Below are 22,945 nucleotides of genomic sequence, written 5' to 3' on the forward strand. Positions count from 1 at the left end.
GACCCTTATCTGAGATAGCAGTGGCAAATATGTTCTCCCATGCAGTGGCCTTGTTGTTTTGTTGATGGTTAATTCATTGTTTTATGTTAGCAGTAAAATTGTCTTTAACTATAAGTTTTTATTTTTAGAAGATCTGTAGAAATACTTTAAGAAAGTAAATAAGAGCAAATTGTGTACTGGTTCTCAGACAAGAAAGATGAGTTCTTAGAATATTTATAATCTGAACAAATTATTAGACTTATTTACTTGAGATGAATGCAGCATTATAAGTAATATACTGATTTTCAGATAATATAGCAATTAGTAATATTTTCAGAAGTAAAATGAATGGCTAATTATAGATGTTAATAATTGTAGATGTATCAAGGAGATCCTATGTAAACACAGGTTTTTTCCTGATTTTTTAAAAATCAACTGTTACTTCTGGGCCTATATAAATTTTTAGTTTACTTGTATCTTATAAGGTTATAATAATTAAGCTTTAAAAGTTTGAATGTAGAGATGTTCTTATTATGTAATTACCCTTGGGTTAATAAAATATTAAACACTGATAGTTTAAAATTTGCTTGAATTTCTACTCTTAAGACCCACAAATCAGAGTTTATATAGTGTGAACTATAGCAAGAGTAGCCTCTCATCATATTTCTCAATTGGCAGCTTTTATCGAGGCTTTTGAGGGTAATAAGAATCAGGAACTGGAACGGAAGGCACAGATAGAAGCCGACATTGTTGCACTTTTGGAGCACAGTAGTCGGGTAAGTACCATGTACCTGTCCTGGTGTCCTCATTATTTTTACTGCGATTACCTCTTTCAATCCAACTCAAAAAAATGCATGGTTCATTACTACATTTGTTCACTTAAACTGTTTCTTTAAAATTCTCTTGCTTGTTATGTTATTTCCTTAAGCTATTAATTTTTGTCTTTCTAGCAAAATTCAGTGAATTAGTTGGATTATGGGGAAAAGCATGACATGTATATCGATATTACCTATATATATATGATGTCAATATTCAGCAGTAAGTGAGGAATTAATTCAGAGTAATTATTAAGAATTTCTTCCATTGTTAATTTATCTGAACTTTTAGAAGTAGCATTTGTACAGATAAATTTTAAAATCCAGATATGTAATATTGGGAAATGTTAATATATGTTTTTTAAATATATTTTTACCCTGTAATATATATTATAAACAGAAAGGTATGAGATATCTAATGAGTATCTTGATTCACTAAAACATGTTTATTGAGCAGCCACTGGTGTTTGGTACCAAGAGAGGAGAAATACATGTCTCTTCAATATTTTTAGTGTTTTAAGACTCGAATCAGTTCCTAAAATAGTGTTGTTGAATTTTTGTGTGTGCAATGAAACAAAGCAAATCTTTTTTAAAATTCTGAATTTTAATTTAGCCTGTCCTTATAGAGAAAACCTGATTTGCATCTCACTCTGTTTTTTATGAAACATATGTAATAAATGATGTATTTCAAAAAAGAACACCCATTCAAAACATCCAATCCTTTAGCAGTATTTTCTATGGTTTTTATTGAAGAGTTAAATCTGTGGATTTTTAAATCATTTTTATTTCTCTTCAAAAACAGAATATAAATCGTATGAAACAGATATCCTCTATCACGAATCAAGAGCTGAAGATAATGCAGGATGATCTCAATTTTAAATCTACTGAAATGCAGAAATCACAAAGTACAGCTAGGAATTTGACTTCAGGTGAGAAAACAACCTAGAATTTAAAAATCTCTGTTTTGTAATAAATTACAAAAATCTACTAATGTTATTCTCTTTGATTTTTTTTTAAAGACTGAGGACATAATTTATGAATGCTTATTGCTTCAAATCACTTATAGTCTCAGAATTTTGTGTGACTTTTCACAGCAACTTAATAGTATTTCATTTGATAGTCTCATTCATTTAACATTTATTAAAATCTCTCTCTATGCCTGTGCTATAACTTGGTTATTCCCAGATTTTTTAAAAAATCCACTCTCTTTCCCCAAGGAACTTTCAACCTGGTGGAATGAAAGTAAACAATCTATAATAATAAAAGCATAATATGCTAATTAGACCAGACATCCTTCCAGATGACCTTCTGAATGAAGCTGGGGCTGCGAGGAAAGCCTGGGTCCTGGGTGCCAGAGGGAAGCTGGTGCCAGCAACCGGGGAAGAAAGGCCTACTCTTGCACAAATTTCATGCATTGGGCCTCTAGTCCTATATAATAAAAGCCTAATATGCAAATTGTCCCATTGACCAGAAGTTCGACCAGGGGGCAGGGCCTGCGGCGGCAGGTGGCCAGGGAAGGGAGATCCGCCCCCCCCTCCCCCCTCGGCCAGCAGTGGCAGCAGCAGGTGGCAAGCGTCTGGGGGAAGGGAGGTGCCCCGGCCAGCAGCTGGCAGCCGCTAGGGACCCTACCCATGTACGAATTTTGTGCACTGGACCTCTAGTTAAAATATAATGAAGTAATGCTATGATAGAAGCATAGGAGCAATGGAAGTACTTACATAGGACTCATGTTCACCCCAGTCTTGAGTAGTTAGGAGAAGTATCCTAGAGGAGGTAATGTTAATTATAATTAGTTTCAGCCATGATGATTCATCTGAGAATAGAGCAGCACTGTCCAACAGAAATGTAATGCCAGGCACATACATAATTTTAAGGTTCCTAGAAGCCATGTTAAAAAAGTAAGAGACAGATGAATTTGAATAATATATTTCATTTAACCCAGTGTGTCCAAAATAAGATCATTTTAACATTTAATCCTATCTAATAAAGAGGGAATATGCTAATTGACCCTCACACAGTCGCAAAGATGGTGACGCCCACAGCCAATAAGGAGGGAATATGCTAATTGACTGCCACACCCTCAAAAATAGTGGCGCCCAGTCCCCTCAGCCCCCCAGCCACCCAGGGCCACCCGAGGCACAGGTAACCAGGGCTGACCAAGGCTTGTGCTGCCAGCAGTGGCAGCAGCAGAGGTGTGATGGGGCATCGCCTTCCCCTGATCGCTGGGTCACCTCCCACCCCTGAGGGCTCCCAGACTGTGAGAGGGGGCAGGCCGGGCTGAGGGATCCCCCCTCCAGTGCATAAATTTTCATGCACCAGGCCTCTAGTCCTATATAATAAAGAGCTAATATGCAAATGGTCATCACACCTTCACGCCATCACGCCGGAACGGCTCAGACACTCAACACTGAGAAGAGAAGAATGGAAACCAGCAGGCACAAATGAGATTGTGAGAGAGGAATTGGGGCCAGCCAGGAACAAATGAGCTCACGAGAGAAGAATGGGGACCAGCCAGGCACAAATGAGCTCACAAGAGAGGAATGGGGACCAGCCAGGCTGTGGCCTGGGAGAGAGACAAGCTGCCCGCCCTGCAGTCCTGGGTGCCAGCGGCTGCACCTGCACCTGCAGCCCGGGAGAGGGATAAGCCACACGCCCCGTGGTCCTGGGCACCTGCAGCTGCGGCCTGAACAAAGCTGCCCACCCACAGTCCCCTGTGGTTGCGGCCAGCCCTAGCGAAGCTGGCTTAGGTTCTGGGTGTCTGCTGCCGGCCAGAGGGAGGGAAGCCCAGGTCCCGGGTGCCTGCGACCGGCCGGAGGAGGGAATCCTGGGTCCCAGATACGGGGCAAGACAGAGGCGGTTAGGGGCGATCAAGCCAACAGGGGAGCAGTTAGGGTAATCAGGCCGGTAGGGGAGCAGTTAGGAGCCATCAGGCAGGCTGGCAGAGGTGGTTAGGAGCGATCAGGCAGGCAGAGGTGGTTAAGGGCGGTTAGGAAGTCAGGCAGAGGGGTTAGAAGTGATCAGGCAGGCCGGCAGGCAAGCAGTTAGGAGCCAGTGGTCCTGGATTGTGAGAGGCAGTCAGACATCCCCCAAGGGGTCCGGAATTGGAGAGGGTGCAGGCTGGGCTAAGGGACCCCCCTCCCATGCACAAATTTTGTGCACCGGGCCTCTAGTGAGTATATAAAAGTGATCTGTTAGATTTTATAGTCACAGTCCATCTAACTTTGTATTAGACACATTCCAATGCTCAAAAACCATATGTGACTACTGATTGTCATTTGGATAGTACAGGCAGAGGTTAGAAACCAATATGCAGCCCTAGCCAGTTTAGCTCAGTGAGTAGAGCGTCGTCCTGTGGACTGAAGAGTACTGGGATTGATTTTGGCCAAGGGCACATGCCTGGGTTGCGGGCCCAATCCCCTGTGTGGGGCATGTAGGAGGCAGCCAATCAATGATTCTACCTCATCATTGGTATTTCTGTCTCTCTCTCCCTCTCCCTTCCTCTCTGAAATCAATAAAAATATATTGGGGAAAAAAGGAAAGAAACAAATATGCAAAATTGATCTTAAAGAGCCTAAGATAAAGTCATATAAAAATTTGCTTAAGCCCTAACTGGTTTGGCTCAGTGGATAGAGCATCAGCCTGCAGACTCAAGGGTTCCAGGTTCAATTCCGGTCAAGGGCATGTACCTAGGTTGCGGGCACATCCCCATAGGGGGTGTGCAAGAGGCAGCTGATCAATGTTTCTCTCTCATCGATGTTTCTAACTATCCCTCTCCCTTCTTCTCTGTAAAAAATCAATGAAATATGTTTAAAAAAATATTTTTGCTTGAATCTTTGGGTTTTGAATGAGTAGATTCTAACTACAGGTGTTCTTTGTGCTAACGTGTGCTAACTTTGAATTAGAAGTTCTCCAAGAAGACTGATGGAATGAAAATGCTTAGGATAATTGAGAATATACATAAAAGATGGGTATACAGTAGTCTCTTGATACCAGTATTCTTCATGGTGTTTTCTTAAGTGGCTGTCTAACTTTCCTGCCTGCAGAAGGGAAGGGGACGCTACCACCTCTTGCCATCAGATGTGACTCTTCCCTGGGTTTCTTTTTCTTTCGTTCCTTCTTTCTTTTTTTTTCGAAGCCACTGTAAATGGGATCGATTTTATTGGTGTATTAAAATGCAACTGATTTCTGGATATTTCTTTTGTATCCTGCTACTTTACTGAATTCATTTATCAGTTTTATTAGTTGTTTTTTTTTTAGTGGCATCTTTATGGTTCTCTATATACAGTATCATGTCATCTACCAATAATGACAGTTTGACTTCTTTCTTTCCAATTTAAATGTGGCTAGGACTTTCATTACTATGTTGAATAAAGAGTGGTGAAAGCAGACATCCCTGTCTCTTATTTCCAATCTTAATAGAAATGCTTTTAGTTTTTGCCCATTGAGTATGATGTTGGCTGTGGGTTTGTCATATATTGCTTTTATTACATTGAGGTATGTTTCCTCTGTTCCCACTCTGCTGAAAGTTTTTCTTATGAATGGGTGCTGGGTTTTATTAAATGCTTCTTCTGAATATATTGATATGATCATGTGGTTTTTATCCTTCATTTTGTTTATGTAGTATATCACTTTTATTCATTTGTGGATATTGTACAAACCTTGCATCCCTGGAATGAATCCCACTTGTTCATGGTGTATAATCTTTTTAATGTATTGCTGGATCTGATTTGCTAATATTTTGTTAAGGATTTTAGCATCTATGTTCATCAGAGATATTGGCCTGTGATTTTCTTTGCTTGTAGTATCCTTATGTAGTTTTGGAATTAGGATAATTCTGGCTTCTTAAAATGAGCTTAGGAATCTTACCTCTTCTTAAATTTTTTTTGGAATAGTTTGAGAAGCATAGGTGTTAGTGCTTCTTTGAATGTTCAGTAAAATTCACCTGTGAAATCATCTGGTTCAGGACTTCTGTTTATTGGGAGTTTTTTTTATTACTGCTTCAATTTCAGTAGTGGTAATATGTTTATTCATATTCTGTGATATTTCTTGATTCAGTTTTGGAAGATAGTATGTTTCTAGGAATTTATCCATTTCTTCCAAATTGCCCAATTTGTTGGCATATAGTTGTTCATAAGATTTTCTTACAATCCTTTGTATTTTTGGTGTTAGTTCTCCTCTTTCATTTCTGATTTTATTTATTCAGGTCTTCTCTCTTTTTTTCTTGATGAGTCTGATTAGAGGTTTGTCAGTCTAATTTATCTTTTCAGGGAACCAGCTTTTGGTATCATTGATCTTTGGGTTGTTTTTTTAAGAATCTATTTCATTTATTTCTGCTGTGATCTTTATTATTTCCTTCCTCCTATTCAGTTTGGGTTTTGTTTGTCTTTTTCCTGTTTCTCTAAGTGTAGAGTTAGATTTTTTTTTATTTGAAATTTTTTCATGTTTCTTGAGGTAGGCCTGTAATGCAATGGATTTCCCTCTTAGGATTCCTTTTGCTATGTCCCATAGGTTTTGGGTTGTTATGTTCTCATTTTCATTTGTTTCAAGGTATCTTTTGATTTCGTCCTTGATCTCATTGTTAACCCACTCACTGTTTGGTGCTATGGTATTTAGCCTCCATGTCTTTGTGTGTTTTTCTGTTGTTGTTTCTTTCTTGTGATTGATTTCTAGTTTCATACCATTGTGATCAGCGAGGATGCTTGATGTAATTTCAATCTTCTTAAATTTATTGAGTTTTTTTTGTGTTCTAACATGTGATCTGTCCTACAAAATGTTCCATATGTATTTGAAAAAATGTATATTCTGCTTTGAAATGCTCTGCTGCTTTGAAATGCTCTGATTAAACTATCTGATCTAGTGCATCATTTAATACCATTGTTTCCTTATTGATTTTCTGTCTGGAGCGTCTATCTATTGATGTCAGTGAGGTGTTAAAATTCCCTACTATGACTGTATTACTGTCAGTCTCACCCTTTATGACCATCAGGATTTTCCTTACATATTTAGGTGGTCCTATGCTGGGTGCCTAAATGTTTACATGGGTTCTATCCTTTTGTTGGGTTGCTCCCTTTGTCGTTTTTTAGTGTGCTTCTGTGTCTCTTACTATAGCCTTTGTTTTAAAGTTTATTTTGTCTGATATATGTATTTCTTCCCACTTTTTTTTTCATTTCCACTTGCATGACATTTCTTTTCCATCCCTTTACTTTTAGTCTGTGTGTATCTTTCATTCTGAGGTGGACCTCTTGTAGACAGCATATATATTGGTCTTCCTTTCTTATCCATTCAGCTACTCTATGTGCTTTGATTGGAACATCTAAGCCAGTGGTTCTCAACCTTCCTAATGCCACGACTCTTTAATACAGTTCCTCATGTTGTGGTGACCCCCAAACATAAAATTATTTTCGTTGCTACTTCATAACTGTAATCTTGCTACTGTTAGGAATCGTAATGTAAATATCTGATATGCAGGATGTATTTTCATTGTTACAAATTGAACATAATTAAAGCATAGTGATTAATCACAAAAACAATATGTAATTATATATGTGTTTTCCGATGGTCTTAGGCAACCCCTGTGAAAGGGTCGTTCGCCCCCAAAGGGGTCGTGACCCACAGGTTGAGAACCACTGATCTAAGCCATTTACATATAAAGTGATTATTGATAAGTACGTATTTATTGCCATTTTATTCTTTTCACTATCTTTATCTGTTTTCTTTTTTCTTTTTCTATTTCTTAAAGCAGTCCCTTTAACATTTCTTGTAATACAGGTTTGGTGGTAACAAACTTCTTTAGCTTTTTCTTGCCTGGGAGACTCTTCATTTGTCCTTCCATTTCAAAAGATACCCTTGCTGGATAGATTAGTCTTGGTTGTAAGTCCTTGCTTTTCATCGGTTTGAAAAATGTGTTTTTAATCACTTTGTGGCCTGAAATGTTGAAAAATCAGCTAACAGTCTATGGGAACTCCCTTATAAGTAACTAGCTTTCTTTCTCTTAAAGCTTTTAAGATTCTTTCTCTGTCTTTAAACTTTCCATTTTAATTATGATGGGTTTTGGTTTGTGCCTCTTTGCATTCATCTTCTTTGGGATTCCCTGTACTTCCTGAACTTGCATGTCTTTTTCCTTCACCCAGTTAGGGAAGTTTTCAGTCATAATCTCTTCAAATAAGTTCCCTGTCTCTTGCTCTCTCTCTTCTCCTTCTGGTACCCGTTATGATGTGAATGTTGTTATACTTCATGTTGTTCCAAAGGTCCCTTAAATTACACTAATTTTATTTTATTTTTTTGTGGTTGATAATCCTCACCCGAGGATATTTTTTCCATTCATTTTTAGATAGTGGAAGGGAGGGGGGAGAGACAAAGAGAGAGAGAAATATTGATGTGAGAAGAGAACATTGATCGATTGCTGCCCGCATATGCCCTCACCAAGGCTAGGGATTGAGCCTATAATTGAGGTAGTGCCCTTGACAGGAATCAAACCTGAGACCCTCTGTCCCCAGGCCAACACTCTAACCACTAAGCAAACCAGCCAGGGCTACCCTCATTTAAAGATGTGTGTGGTTTTTTTGCTGCTCTGATTGGATGTTTTTTACTACATTGTCTTCTAAATCATTGATTTGATTCTCTGCTTCATCTAACCTACTGTTTACCTCTGCCACTCCCTGCGTCTGCCTGAATCTCCTTCAGAGCCTTCCAAGAAAGGCTGCATTGTGGGCCCAAGCTGGCCATAGCCAGCTGACTCCTCCACAGGGCACTAGTTTGGCAGGGCAGGGCCACAGGGAGCTGGGAAGGTGGGCCTAATGTATTCCCTCAGGGTGATGCCGAATGGAGGGGAGTGCTTGACTGGGAAAGATGTCATCTGTGGGAATTGTGGGACATGCCCTGAATTCAGTACAGGGACTTTGGCAGCTGTCCTCCAGCCCTCTCCCTGTATGGCTCTGAGCTACCGTCTCTCTGCCAGAACTCAGGATGAGTGCCCGCAACTGAGATTTTGTGTGCTTACCCTTTGAGAGGGCACTTGGTTTTCTACCAGACCCCTGTCTCTTCCTGGTGGACAGAATCCCCACTGATTTTCACATCCAGATGTTATGTGGGCGCCTGTTCTCGGCTCAAGTACTCCAGGCTTTGGAGCCTAGCATGGGTTTGAGACCCCTCACTTCTCAAAAAGTACTTTTGCAGCTGAGAGATCCCTGTGGATTCTCTACTGCCACATGTGGGTGCAGGGCTAGCACCATTTTGTGTCTCCACTCTTCCTTTTACTCTGGATGTGGCTTCTTCTGTAATCCTTGGTTATACGACTTCTGTTCAGCTAGTCTTCATTTGGTTATTCAGGTTGATTTTTTTCTGTAATTTAGTTGTCATTTGCATTTGGTCCTGGGAGGAGGTGAGTGTACCTTTTCCCTACTCCACTACTATCTTGTATCCCTACCATCTCTGTATCTCCTGTGGGGAGGTGGCTATCCAGACCTTATGCCCATTTCATATAGTGTTGTTTGTTTTCCCATTGTTAAGGATTAAGAGTATATATGTGTGTGTGTGTGTGTGTGTGTGTGTGTTTGTGTTTGGATACCAGTAGAGGACCTATATTCCCTGCTCAGGGGTTCCCATTTCTAGACAGACAAGCAGTATGTTGCTGACTGTGACCCCCCATGGCAGCCTCAGACCAAGTGGACTCCACCTGACCTGACTTTGAATGAGATGACAACTCTCTCCTCCCCACAGAGCGAGCCTCACTCTATTTAAATTTTTTTAGATATCACCTCAAGAAGATAAGACATTTGTAAGACCCACTGCACAGGTGACTATCATGGGTAGCTTAGTGGCTATCTCTCAGGCTCTGTCTCTCTAAGTTTGTCTCTCTCTGTGACATACAGACTCAATCTCACATGTGTATGCCTGCCTACTGAAATCACGTTTATGTGGTCTAACAGCTCAGATCCTGGACAGTTGGTCTATGTGTCTCATGTAAGAGGACCCATGAGGGAGCCCTTGTACATTGTTGGTGGGATACAGACTGGTGCAGCCACTGTAGAAAACAGCATGTAATTTCCTCAAAAACTTAAAAATGAAACTGCCTCATGACCTAGCAAGTCCACTTCTTGGAATATATCCAAAGAAACCTGAAATATTAAATTGAAAGAATATATGCACCCCTATGTTAATTGCAGTGTTACTTACAGTGGCCAAGATTTGGACGCAGCCCAAATGCATATCAGTAGATGAGTGGATAAAAAAGCTGTGGTGCATTTACACAATGGAATACTACTGGGCTTTAAAAAAGAAGAAAATCTTATCTTTTGTAACAGTGTGATAGACCTGGAGAATATTATGCTACTTGAAATAAGCCAGTCAGAAAAAGACAAATACCATATGGTTTCATCCATATGTGGAATCTAATGAACAAAATAAACAAAATAGAAACAATACTGATAGATACAGAGAACAGACAGCTGTCAGGGGGGAGGGTGGTTGGGTGCTGGGTGTAAAATGTGAAAGTATTACGTAAAGTAACACACCCACCTCATAAACACGACAGTATGGTGATTACAGATTACCAGCCGGAAAGGGGTTGAGGGGATGTAGAAGAGACTAAAGGGGGATAAATGGTGATGGAAGGAGACTTGACTTTGGATGGTGAACACACAATACAATATACAGATGATGTATCATAGAATTGTACTTTTGAGACATATTATTAACCAATGTCACCGTAATAAATTCAATAATTTTTTTTTAAGTTTGAGAAACACTGGTGTATTGCATGAGTAAAGAGGCAAGGTATCTGTCAGCAATCATTTTTATTTATATTTTTGGAAAGGAAACTCCAGGGAATAAACAAATGCACTGATGGCAGAATATTTGAGAAACATTTCCCCAGGTCAAAGCGGTTCCTTCTGAGATTTTGCCACTGTGTACACAACTGCTTGGTAAACTTTGCAACTTCATAGCATATCAGAAGGAACTAGTCTGCATCCTCTTCCTGTCTCTTCCCTTGGAGAAGCCTTTAGCTTTTCATGGGGACTTGCTGTTACAGGAAGATAAACTTTACCCTATACCAACCACCATTTTCTCCCTTTTGCTAAGAAAAGCAGTTTGTATAGCTCCTAAATATTTCCTTAATATATCTTCAAATTAAACGTATAGTTAGATTTACATGACTGTTTTCACCCAACAGTCAAAATATACAAGCTAAGTACATTTCCTACTCAGAGCATTGAAACCATAAGCCTAAGTGACTTTTTTAGCACTTTAATTCTCATCTGAACTCTTTTTGACCTTAGAGATAAGAAACCAACTAAACAAAACCCTGTCAACAACGTTTAAGTCCATATACATATATGTTTTTTAGTAACATGTGCCAATATGGTTGAGTCATAGACTCTTAAAGCAACAAAAAATTTTTAAGCTTAGTTATACCAACTTAAAATAAATTTGGTTGCTAAGAGCCTTCTTTCTTAAATCAGTGTCTTTTGAAGCATTTTTTTTTTTTTACCTTTTGGTATTTTAAACTCTCTGTGATAATTGTTATACTTGTGATTAGAGTCACCCAATTTTTGAACCTGAGATTTTTATTATTAATGTCACCTTCCTGGTATATTTTTAATCAAATAATCTTTTTGGTTTATTAGATAGAAGGAAAAGGTTTGCATTTGACTTTTTTTTATTAGAGAATCTGTAAAGATAATAACACTTAATTGCAAGTAAATTTTGGTAAATCTTATATGAAGAAACCGACTAACTTAATCTTTGCGTGCGTGCATATTAGGGAGACACAGAAGGAGACTGAGTGCCAGGCGTACCTTGCTTTATTGTGCTTTGTTTTACTGCACTTCACAGACACTGTGTTTTTATCAACATCTAGGCAAGATCCCCGACCAACATAATGATTACAACTCACTGAAGACACAGATGATGGGTAGCTTTTTTAAGTAATAAAGTATTTTTAGTTAAGGTATGAACATTGTTTTTTTAGATATAATGCTACTGCACACTTAATAGACTACAGTATAGTATAAACATAACTTTTATATGTCCTGGGAAACCAAAATAATTGTGTAACTCATTGTGATATTTGCTTTATTGCCATGGTCTGGAACCAAACATGTAATATCTACAAGGTATGCCTGTGTAAACTCTACCCAAATTCTGATCTGACTGCTGAGCTATGTATGCATTGGGTAGACTTTAGGAGACCTAGGAAAAAGCAGCAGCTAAAAGTTGAAATACCTGACATGGAGATTTCAGATGCTGCCCATTCCATAGGAGAAAAGTTTAGAGTTTTAGTTCAGTGAAGTTCATTGCTCATTTATGATACAAGTCATTCTTGAAAGGAGCAGTAGAGTTTCTACAACATATCATTTAAAATGTCCATTATATTATAAAAACTTACTGAACATGTGAAGAAATAGGAAAATGTGAGTCAAGGGAAAAGCAGTCACTATACATTGAACCTGAGATAATCCAAATGTTGAAACGAAAAGGACTTTTTATAAATATATTTAAATACTTAAAGGAAAATAAAATAATAGTAAGTGAACAGATAGAGCATCCCACAGAGAAATGAAATTAGAAAAAAAGAACCAAGTGAAAATTCTAGAATTGAAAATTTAAGTAAGTGAATAAAAATCACTCATTGACCTTAATTGAAGATTGAAGACAGCAGAAAAAAAAGTTGGTGAACTTGAAGATAAATCAATAGAAATTATCCAGTCTAAAGAAAAAATAAAAATGAATAGAGCCTAAATGATCTGTGGCACAATTTCAAGCAATCCAACATAAATGTAATTGGTGTCCCAAAGAGAAAGAAAGGAAAGACAGAGAATGGGAGAGAAAAGATAGAGGAAATATTGTCTAAAAATTTCCCAAAGTTTATGAAAAATGTAATTTTATCGATCTAAGAAGCTTATTGAATCTCAAACAGGATAAATATAAAAATCCTTCACCTAAGCACATCATAGTCAAACTGCTGAAATACAAAAACAAACAAATAAAAAAACCAAAGAAAGGAGCTAGAAAAATATATATGGAAACAATACATTTCACTACAAGATTAAACTTTATCATTAAACATTAATTTTAATTTTGTATTTTACTCTAAAAAAAGTTATCTCTAAAAAGTAAAAAAAAATAAATAAAGTTATCTCTATACTAATAATAGAGGAATATGCAAATTGTCTGGGATGCTGTCACACAACAACCAAACAGCAGGCTGTGTGGGGCAACCAGGCCGGTAGGGGGTGGGGGGAGGCAGTGAGGGGTGACCAGGCTGGCACAGGGGGGTAATGAGGGACAACCAGGCCAGCAGGGGGGGCAGTGAGGGGTGACCAGGCCGGCACGGGGGGTGGGGGGGCACTTAGGGGTGACGAGGCTGGCAGCGGGGGGGCAATTAGGGGCAATCAGGCTGGCAGTCAGTGGCGGTTTGGGGCAATCAAGCAGGCAGGCAGAGGCTGTTAGGGGTTATCAGGCAGGCAGGCAGGTGAGCAGTTAGGAGCCAGCAGTCCCATATTGTGAGGGATGTCCGAATGCCGGTTTAGGCCTGATCCTGGCCTAAACCGGCATTTGGACATCCCCCGAGGGGTCCCGGATTGGAGAGGGTGCAAGCTGGGTTGAGGGGACCCCACCCCACCCATGCACAAATTTTGTGCACCAGGTCTCTAGTTTTAATATAAAAATCTTTTATCCTGAAATCTATACATAATAAAAAGATGTTTGCATTTGACTTTGACACTAAAAATATCATCATTATTTTTCTGAGGGCACTTGTATTCCTACTTTAAAATAGAGGAAAAGTGAAGGCAAAATGTTCTATGATGAAAATGCATTACTACTGTATACCTCTGTACAATAAGTAGCTATTGGATGTATAGGATTATTAACATGTGTAACTGAGCACACAAGAGAAAGGAAATTGGCAAGGCATGTTTGAATTCAGATTTCTTCATCTGAATATGCAGAACAGGTATTTCATTTCCATATTAGTATCCATTTTTGAGTTAGCTCTAATCAGGTTTTACTTTGATATAAGGAAAGCCAAACAAAGAATGATGCCTTGAGGAAAGAAGCATGAAGTACCAAGAAGACCTTGTGTTTGTTTTTCTCTTCCCATAACTCAGTGTTGCTCATAGATGCATCTTTTTTTTTTAATCATAAAGTAGTATTTCACCCTGGCTGGTATGGCTCAGTGATTAGAGTGTCGGCCCACACTCAAGGGCATGTATCTAGGTTGCAGGTTCGATCCCCAGCCCCGGTCAGGGTGCATGTGGGAGGCAATCAGTTGATGTGTCTCTCTCACATCTATATTTCTTTCTCTCCCCCCTGCCCACTTCCACTCTCTAGAAACCAATGGCATAAAATATCCTCAGGTGAAGATTAACAAAACAAACAAAAAATGAACCTTTGATAAAGATGATAACATCATTGAGCACCAAAGCCTTGACTGGTTGTGTGACCTTACGTAAACTACCTTTCTAAGCTTCAGTTTCCTCATATAACATTTACCCCCTAGGTCTATTATGAAAAGTAAGTCAGATAGCAGGTAAAGCCAGGCACATTTTAGGGACTCCATAATCAAAAAGTTAAGTTTTTGACATAGAAGGTAGGTATATAATTTTATTAAAATTGAATATATAAAAAAATATTTTCTGATTATAAATATAGTTCATATTTATTATAGAGGATTTGGGAGATATAGAAAAGCCTAAATAAAATAAAAAAATATTTCTAATCCCATTGTCAAGACTTTTTTACTATTAGAAATTTGGTATTTATCTCCAGTCTTTTTTCTACATTTTATCCCCTCTTCAAAAAAAGAAAAAGCCTTTCCCAAGTGTTCTCTGCCCAGCTACCATCACTCCCTTTCACGGGCTTCACAGCCAGATTTCGTAAAGCCTTGCTCTCACTCTTGGACCTGTTTCTTTCTAAGAAATTTATTCTCAACAGATACATCAAAGTCTTCCCAGTCAGTAAGTCCAACACATATTTTGCAGCCTTTTCTTTTTTAAATCTCTAAGTAGTATTATGTGCTACAAACTACTTCTTCATGAAATATCTTTCTCCTAAAGCTTCTGATTCTCCTCTTCTTTGGTCATTTCTTATTCTTTTTTATAGGATTCTTCATGTCAATTTATTTGTATAAGTTCTGTCATGAATCCTTTTCTCTTAATGATTTCAACCATTTCCATAGCTTCAGTTATCTCTGTGTTGGTGATTTCAAAATCTGTGTCTTCAAACTTCAACAGGCCTATACATGGACATGTTACTTTTTGGATGTTTCTGAGGTATCCCAAATGCAATATATTTTAAATTGACTTCAACCCATCATTTCACTCCATTCCCCAAACAAACGTTTGTGTCTCTCTCTGCCTACCCCACCATCTACTCATTTACTCAAGTTGAATTGAATTCTGCATTGATTCCTTGCTCAACCACTGTGTCCAATTATTTCATTAATCCCAAGTACTGGTACCTAATATGTCTTGAGTCCCTTGAGATCTCTCCTGCATTATTTTCTCATTTATTTTCATCTGCTATAACTGTATATTTCAGATATGTAGTCCTATGCTTTGTTTATTGCTATATCCTCCAGGCCTAGAAGTTTGCCTGGCACATAGAAAGCATTTAATAAATATTGTTTAATAAAAAATTCCTAATCTTACACCAGTCTAAGATTTCTTGCCTAGATTGCTGGACCAACACTTAAGCAGTTGTTCTGCACATAGTTATGTTATTCTAATTAATTGTCCACATTGCAAGCAGAGTTAACTTTCTAAAATTTAATTATGCCACACACTGATTTAAAACTCATTGAGGATTTGCCTTCCTAGCCCTTAGAATAAAGTCCTAGTGCCCTATCTTGACTTAAAAACCCCTTCTGGAACTGAAATCCATCTAATTTTTCAGTTTTATCTTCTACCACCACCCACTTCAAACTCTGAGTTCTAGTCACATGGAACTTTATTATTTACTCAAAGATACCATGCTTTCTTACTGCTGGACATTGCACGTGTTGAATGTTTTCTCTGGAACACTTTTACATTCTCTTTTGTTTGATTGATTCCCAATCCTTGAGGCCTCAGTTAAAAAGGATGGTTTTGGAGAACTCTTTATTATTATTTTTTTTTGTCAATCCTCACCCAAGGATATTTTTTCCTTTTTATTTTTTATTTGTTTAGAAAGAATGAAAGGGAGAGAGAGAGTTGGAGGGGGGTAGAGAAAGAGAGAGAGAAACATCTATGTGAGAGAAACACATTGCTTGGTTGATTCCCACATGTGCCCCTGATGGGGCCAGGGTTGAACCTGCAACCCAGGTACATCCCTTGACCAGGAATCAAACCCATGACCCTTCAAGCGAGGGTTAGTGCTCTAACCACTGAGCAACCAGCCAGGGCTTGGAGAGCTCTTTTGACTATGCTCTTATAGTACCCTATATTACTCTCTACAGAAGTCTCCCTTTATCTGTAATTTTGCTTTCCATGGTTCTGGTTACCTGGGGTAAACTGTGGTCCAAAATATTAAATGTAAAGTTCCAGAATTAAATAATTTTTACGTTTTAAATTTCACACCCTTCTAAGTAGTGTGATGAAATCTTGCACTATCTTTCATCCTGCCTGGGACATGAGTCATCTCTTTGTCCAGCATATCCACCCTGTATTATGCTACCTGCTCATTAGTCATTTATTAGCCATTTCATTATCAGATCAACTGTCTTGGTATGGCAATGCTTGTGTTCAAATAAACCTTATTTTATTGTTATAAGCATTCTATTTTATTATTAGTTTTTATTTATAACTTAAATTCTAAATTAATTTATAAATTAAACTTTATCATAGGTATGTATGTATGTGTAAGAAAAAAAACATAGTATATATATGTTTCTGTATGATCCGAGGTTTCAGTATATACCCACAGGGAGTCTTGGAATATATTCCCCACGGATAAGGAAGGACTCCTGTAGTTATCCAGTTTAATGTACATGCTTATTTTATTGCCTGGTTCTACTTCTAGAATATAGCTCCTTGAGCACAAGTAATGTCTCTATTTGATTTCCTCTATATCCTCAGCAGCTGGCATATGGTAGATGCTCAATACTTTTGAAACAAAGAATGTAGTCAATCCTCATTATTCATGGATTCTGTATTTACGAATTTACCTACTCACTAAAATTAATGTGTAATCCCCAAATCAACACTTACAGCACTTTCATGGTCATTTGTGCCATGTGTAGACGGGTGAAAATTTTGAATTGTCTGACATGAGCATTTCAAGTGGAGGCAAAATGAGGCAAGAACATGCTGTAGTTCTCATACTGTAAACCTGTCCTTTTTGTGGTATAATTAGTGCCACTTTTCCCCACATTTCGTGCTTTTTGTGGTGATTTTTGCTATTGAAAATGCCCCCCCACGCATAGTGCATAGTGTTGGCTAGTGTTCCTGAGCACAAGAAGGCTGTGATGTGATATGCTTTGTGGAGATAAGCTTTTTTCAGACATAAGTTGACCTGATCCCTGTGGGGTCCCTCAGCCTGGCCTGCGGGGTTTGGACCAAAACCGGCTCTCTGACATCACCCGAGGGGTCCTGGATTGTGAGAGGGCACAGGCCAGGCCAAGGGACCCCACCGATGCATGAATCTGTGCACTGTGCCTCTAGTTTAAAATAATTACTCTTTATCTCATATGTTATAATTTTAAGAAAAGAACTGTCTCTTTTTGTATATTCATATGAGCATGGAAACAAGCATAGCTAATACACATTTTTCATCAGGTTACGTTGATTACCTGGGGGATGCGTATATTTTTTCTTAATTTATCTTTATATTGTCTAACTGGTTGCAGTGAATATGTTTTTGGGTTTTTTTTGCCAATACTCTTATAAAACATGATTTTTAATAGTTGCATTGCATTTCCTTTTGTGAAAGGAATAAAAGTTTTGACTAATTATCAACTTGAATTTTCCCATGTTTCAGACAGTCAACGCCTACAGTTGGATCTACAGAAAATGGAGCTTCTGGAAAGTAAGATGACTGAGGAGCAACATTCTCTAAAAAGCAAAATTAAGCAAATGATGATTGATCTGGAGACATTTAATGATTTGCCAGCTTTAAAAGCATCAGGTGAAGAAAAGAAAAAGGTAAATAGTTTTACAAAATTATTCAAGTTGTTTTTTCTTTATCAAACCTAATATATATTATTTTCAGTTGATTATTTGATGTGTATTAAGAAAAAATAAAGATGTTTACACATGTAGTAGAAGATTAGAGTGATTTAAGTTTTTTATTTTTAAATATACTTATTGATTTCAGAGAGGAAGAGAGAGGGAGAGACAGAAACATCAATAATGAGAGAGAATTATTGATCAGCTGCCTTCTGCACTCCCCCTACTGGGGATCAAGCCCGCAACCCGGGCATGTGCCCTGACTGGGAATTGAACTGTGACCTACTGGTTCATAGGTCAACGTTCAGTCACTGAGCCACACCAGCCTGGCTGGTGTGATTTAACTTTTAAACCAAAGGCACAAATTGAAAAGCAAGGGATAGAGCATTTCAACAAATATGAATTTTGTTAAATGCAGATTTGATTACGATATTTCCCTGTTTAAGACTTGTCGGTGGTTTTTTATTGCATTTGCATTAATGTAAATTTGGTGGGGCAGGAATAGATATGGAAGCCTTAAGAGAGTTATTAAAATAGTTAATATTAATTTAGCTTGTTATAGTTCAAAGGATGTTTTTACAAACAGTTTTAAAGTAATTATAGCCTTGGTAGAATTTTGTCAGAATATCATTGAAAGTATTTGTCAAATTCAATTTATATTGGCTGACGAGATATTGCTAAAGCCTGTTATTTACTTCTATTTGGATCCACCTAGAAATTACATCAGGAGAGAACAGTGTTATCAACCCGCAGAAATGCCTTTAAGAAAATAACAGAGAAGCTAACCACAGAATATGAGACACTAAAAGCACACTTGCAAGAAAATGAGACACATTCTCAGGTAAAAAAACAACAACAAACTTTGCAATTAATTTTGATTGTAGACTATCTGTCCTGTTCTCTTAATATTCTCACCTCAAAATGATCCTTTCCTTTTTTCCCCATCTTTTTATTTATCTTCCAAATTTTCTGGCTTTGTAGATAGCCAGATAATCTCCACTCAGAATGAATTTACTCCTGCTTTTCTGTCTTCTGTAAACCTATATTGAAGGCCTTCTTTATGCTAGGCACTGTTCAGGGCACAGCCATTAGGATAATAGTTTTATTTTTATTTTTTTCTATTGATTTCAGAGAGGAAGGGAAAGGGAGAGAGAGATAGGAACATCAATGATGAGAGAGAACCATTGATCAGCTGCCTCCTGCACATCCCGTACTGGGGATCAAGCCCACAACCCAGTCATGTGCCCTGACCGGGAATCAAACTTTGACCTCCTGGTTCGTAGGTCAGCGCTCAACCACTCAGCCTCACCAGCCGGTCAGGATAATAGTTTAAAAATTTTTCGAAAGTAAAGCATTTTTAATGCAGAAACTTTGCTAACTCATAAAATCTATAAATAAAGAAAATAAAACCTGATTACTAATATTCCACCATCCAGAAGAGGTAATGTTTGTCATTTTTGTGTGGGTCCTTCTAGTCTATATGTATATATGTACACATTTATTTATACATACACATATATGTACACATTTATTTCTATATACCTATAGAAATGCTATCATTTTGTACATGTTATTTAGAAATTTATTTTTATTTTTTAAATTAAATTTATTGGGGTGACATTGGTTAATAATATTATATAGGTTTCAAATATATAATTTTATGATATGTCATCTGTATTGTGTGCCCACCACCCAAAGTTAAATCTTCTGTCACCATATATTTGACCCCCTTTACCCTTTTTTGGCCTCTGCCCCTCTTCCCACTGGTAACCACCATGCTGTTGTCTGTATCTGTGAGGTTTTGTTTTGTTTGTCTTATTTGTTCACTTGTTGCTTTTAGTTCTTTATTCCACATATGAGTGAAATCATATGGTTCTTGACTTTTTTCTTTCTGACTTATTTTGCTTAGCATGATATCAAGATCCATCCATGGTTCTCACAAATGACAGTATTTCATCTTTTCTTATGGCTGAGTAGTATTCCATTGTATATATGTACCACATCTTCTTTATCTTTGCAAATAAATGTTTTCAAATTAATGTTAGATACTCAGAAGAGGTGTTGCTGAGTCATATGGAAACTGTATTCTTAATTGTTTGAGGAACCTCCATAGTGTTTTCCATAGTGGCTGTACCAGTGTGCAGTCCCATCAGCAGTGAATGAGGGTTCTTTTTCCTCCACAACCTCCCCAAAACTTGTTATTACTTGTTTTGTCGATAATACTAGTAACCATTCTAACAGGTGTGAGGTAGTATCTCAAACCAAAAAACTTCTGCACAGCAAAAGAAACCACCAACAAAACAAAAAGGGGACCAATGAAATGAGAGAAGATATTGGTAAACCATAGCTTTGACAAGGAGTTAATATTCAAAATACATATAAAAAACTCATCACCAAAAATCAAACAATCTAATTAAAAATGAGCAGAGGACCTGAACAGACACCTCTCCCAAAAAGACATACAAGTGGCCAACAGATATATGAAAAGATGCTCAACATCAGTAACTTTTAGGAAAATGCAAATCAAAATTACAGTGAGATGTCACCTCACTCCAGTTTTTCATTAACTACTAGAGGCCCGGTGCACAAAATTTGTGCAGGGGGTGGAGTCCCTCAGCCCAGTCTGCACCCTCTCTCAATCTGGGACCACTGGCTCCTAACCACTTTGCCTGCCTGCCTGATCACCACTAATTACCTCTACCTTGACCCCCTCCATCGCAGCTTTGTCCAGAATGATGTCCAGAAGGTCGTTCAGCTGTCTGATCTAATTAGCATATTACACTTTTATTATTATAGATAAGTACTTACCATTGTCTATAGATATTTTTAAATATGATTCTTTATAATATTTGACTACATGAATATAGCATAATTTACTAAACCAATTCTGTATTATTGGACATTTAGGTTATTTCTAATTTTTAAAAGTATTCAAATAATGCTGTAAAGAGCAGTCTTATCCTTGAACTTCTTGATTTACAGCTATGTAACAGTTTGCAACTATGATTTATTAATGCTAAATGCATTAACATTTTTCTTCCTTTTCTTTATATAATGTGAACATGACAGATAATCATTAACATTTTGGTATAACATTTTACAGACTTTTTCCTTTGCACTTATGCACCCATATTAATTATATGGTTTTTACCAAAAAATGAAATCATTCTATGCATACAGTCTTTAAGCATTTATTTTCTTTTTTTTTATAATTCTTTATTGTTGAAAGTATTACATATGTCCCCTTTTTTCCCCCATTGACCCCCTCCAGCCCACCCCACCCTGCCCCTCCTGCCCCAAGCCCTCACCGCCCCATTGTCTGTGGCCATGGGCCATGCATATATGCATACAAGGTTCTTGGTTGATTACTTCCCACCCACCTACCCTCCCCCAATATTTTCAAGTTCTTTTTTTTGTGACATCAGCTAATTCATTGTCTGGATGTACCATTTTTTTTAAAAAAAGGTATACCTTATATTCTTCTTGTATGGGGTAGAAGCTCACCAGAGTTTGCTACAACTACTAAAAGCTTAGAAATCACTAATTTACATAATTAAAATTTATCAGTCAGTTATTCTGTCTCTAATTCATAATATGTAAGTCTTGATATAGATTTGTAAGTGGGGAAATTATCCTAGGATGTTTAGAATATTTAACCTTTTAATATGTTTAAATGATTTCAAATAACTAATAGCCATTCATTCAAAAAACAGTCTGTGAAGTGTGCTGAAGAAGAAACCTAAAAAATGTTTATGGAGTCATCGTCTTAAATGGTTCTTAGGAAAAAAATAGTAATATTTCTTATGGAATACTGGCCCTCTTCTACTGATTAGATTATTTAAGGAGGAAAATATTTGACAAACACAATTTCTTAGAGCCAGTCAATAGTTGCTTTGTTTATTTCTACATTAAGTTCTAATCATATTCTTAACCACATATACTGATAATAGGAATTTATAACATAAGACACACTGTACAGTATTATTTTGTTGCCTTTTTTGAGTTCCAAATAATCAAGTCAAATTCTGATCTCCCTATCTATTACAATATTTCATGGAAAACTAGTTCTTGACATCTATAAATAATTTTACATCACAGACTATTTTTTGAATGAATTGCTGTTAGTTATTTGAAATCATTTAAAAATATTAATATTGGAACAACTGTAAAACTAATAGAAGAAAGCATAGGTGACATTAGTCTTGACAAGGATTTTTTTGATATGACACCAAAAGCACAAGCCACAAAGGCAGAAATAAGTGACCTACATCAAAGTAGAAAGCGTCTGTTCCTTTCGCAATCAACAAAATAAAAAAGCACCTATGAAGTGGGAGAAAATATTTGCAAATTGTATATCTGATAAGGGGTTAATACAGCCGTGGGCAAACTACGGCCCGCGGGCCGGATCCGGCCCGTTTGAAATGAATAAAACTAAAAAAAAAAAGACCATACCCTTTTATGTAATGATGTTTACTTTGAATTTATATTAGTTCACACAAACACTCCATCCATGCTTTTGTTCCGGCCCTCCGGTCCAGTTTAAGAACCCATTGTGGCCCTCGAGTCAAAAAGTTTGCCCACCCCTGGGTTTATATCTAGAATATATAAGGAACTTATACTTGATGTTTTAAGTAAGTGTTAGGAAAAAAACAGAATTGTGCTTCATGATAGACTTGGAGATTTAAAGGCAAATCTCAAATATAGCTGTATAATATGGGAGGAATTTGACCATCTGGCACAGTGTTGCTTTATAGCATTATTCATGTAGCACCTAAGGTCTGCTGCTTTATAAGAAGGCCACTTCTTTGTGTGAAACAAAGAGGGAAAAGTGTGGTACTTGACTTTGCAAAAGGTTATTAGATTTATTGTCAGAAAGTGCTGACAGCTTCCTTAAGTCCATCTTCTCTTCAAGGTCCTGTCTGGGGAGCTAGATCTGATTTAGTAGTGTTAACTCACAGTACATAAGGTTCACATAATTTATTAGTTATGATTCATCCTAATATCTAG

At 37.5% G+C, this 22,945-nt stretch overlaps 1 protein-coding gene across 4 annotated transcripts in view; it reads left to right on the top strand.

The window, feature by feature from the left end:
• The window catches only part of IFT74 (intraflagellar transport 74), an 87,165-nt gene that overhangs the window by 60,588 nt on the left and 3,632 nt on the right, over positions 1 to 22,945 (top strand). For all 4 annotated transcript variants that reach the window (XM_070401006.1, XM_070401007.1, XM_070401008.1 and 1 more), the window contains 4 exons: positions 658 to 755; positions 1,597 to 1,723; positions 17,751 to 17,914; positions 18,654 to 18,779. In XM_070401006.1, coding sequence (XP_070257107.1) covers positions 658 to 755; positions 1,597 to 1,723; positions 17,751 to 17,914; positions 18,654 to 18,779 — 515 coding nt within the window. The remainder of the gene's footprint in view (positions 1 to 657; positions 756 to 1,596; positions 1,724 to 17,750; positions 17,915 to 18,653; positions 18,780 to 22,945) is intronic.

This window comes from Myotis yumanensis, unplaced genomic scaffold, assembly GCF_028538775.1.
Source record: "Myotis yumanensis isolate MYYU_CA2020_CCGP unplaced genomic scaffold, mMyoYum1.0.hap1 SCAF_21, whole genome shotgun sequence".
Taxonomy (NCBI): domain Eukaryota; kingdom Metazoa; phylum Chordata; class Mammalia; order Chiroptera; family Vespertilionidae; genus Myotis; species Myotis yumanensis.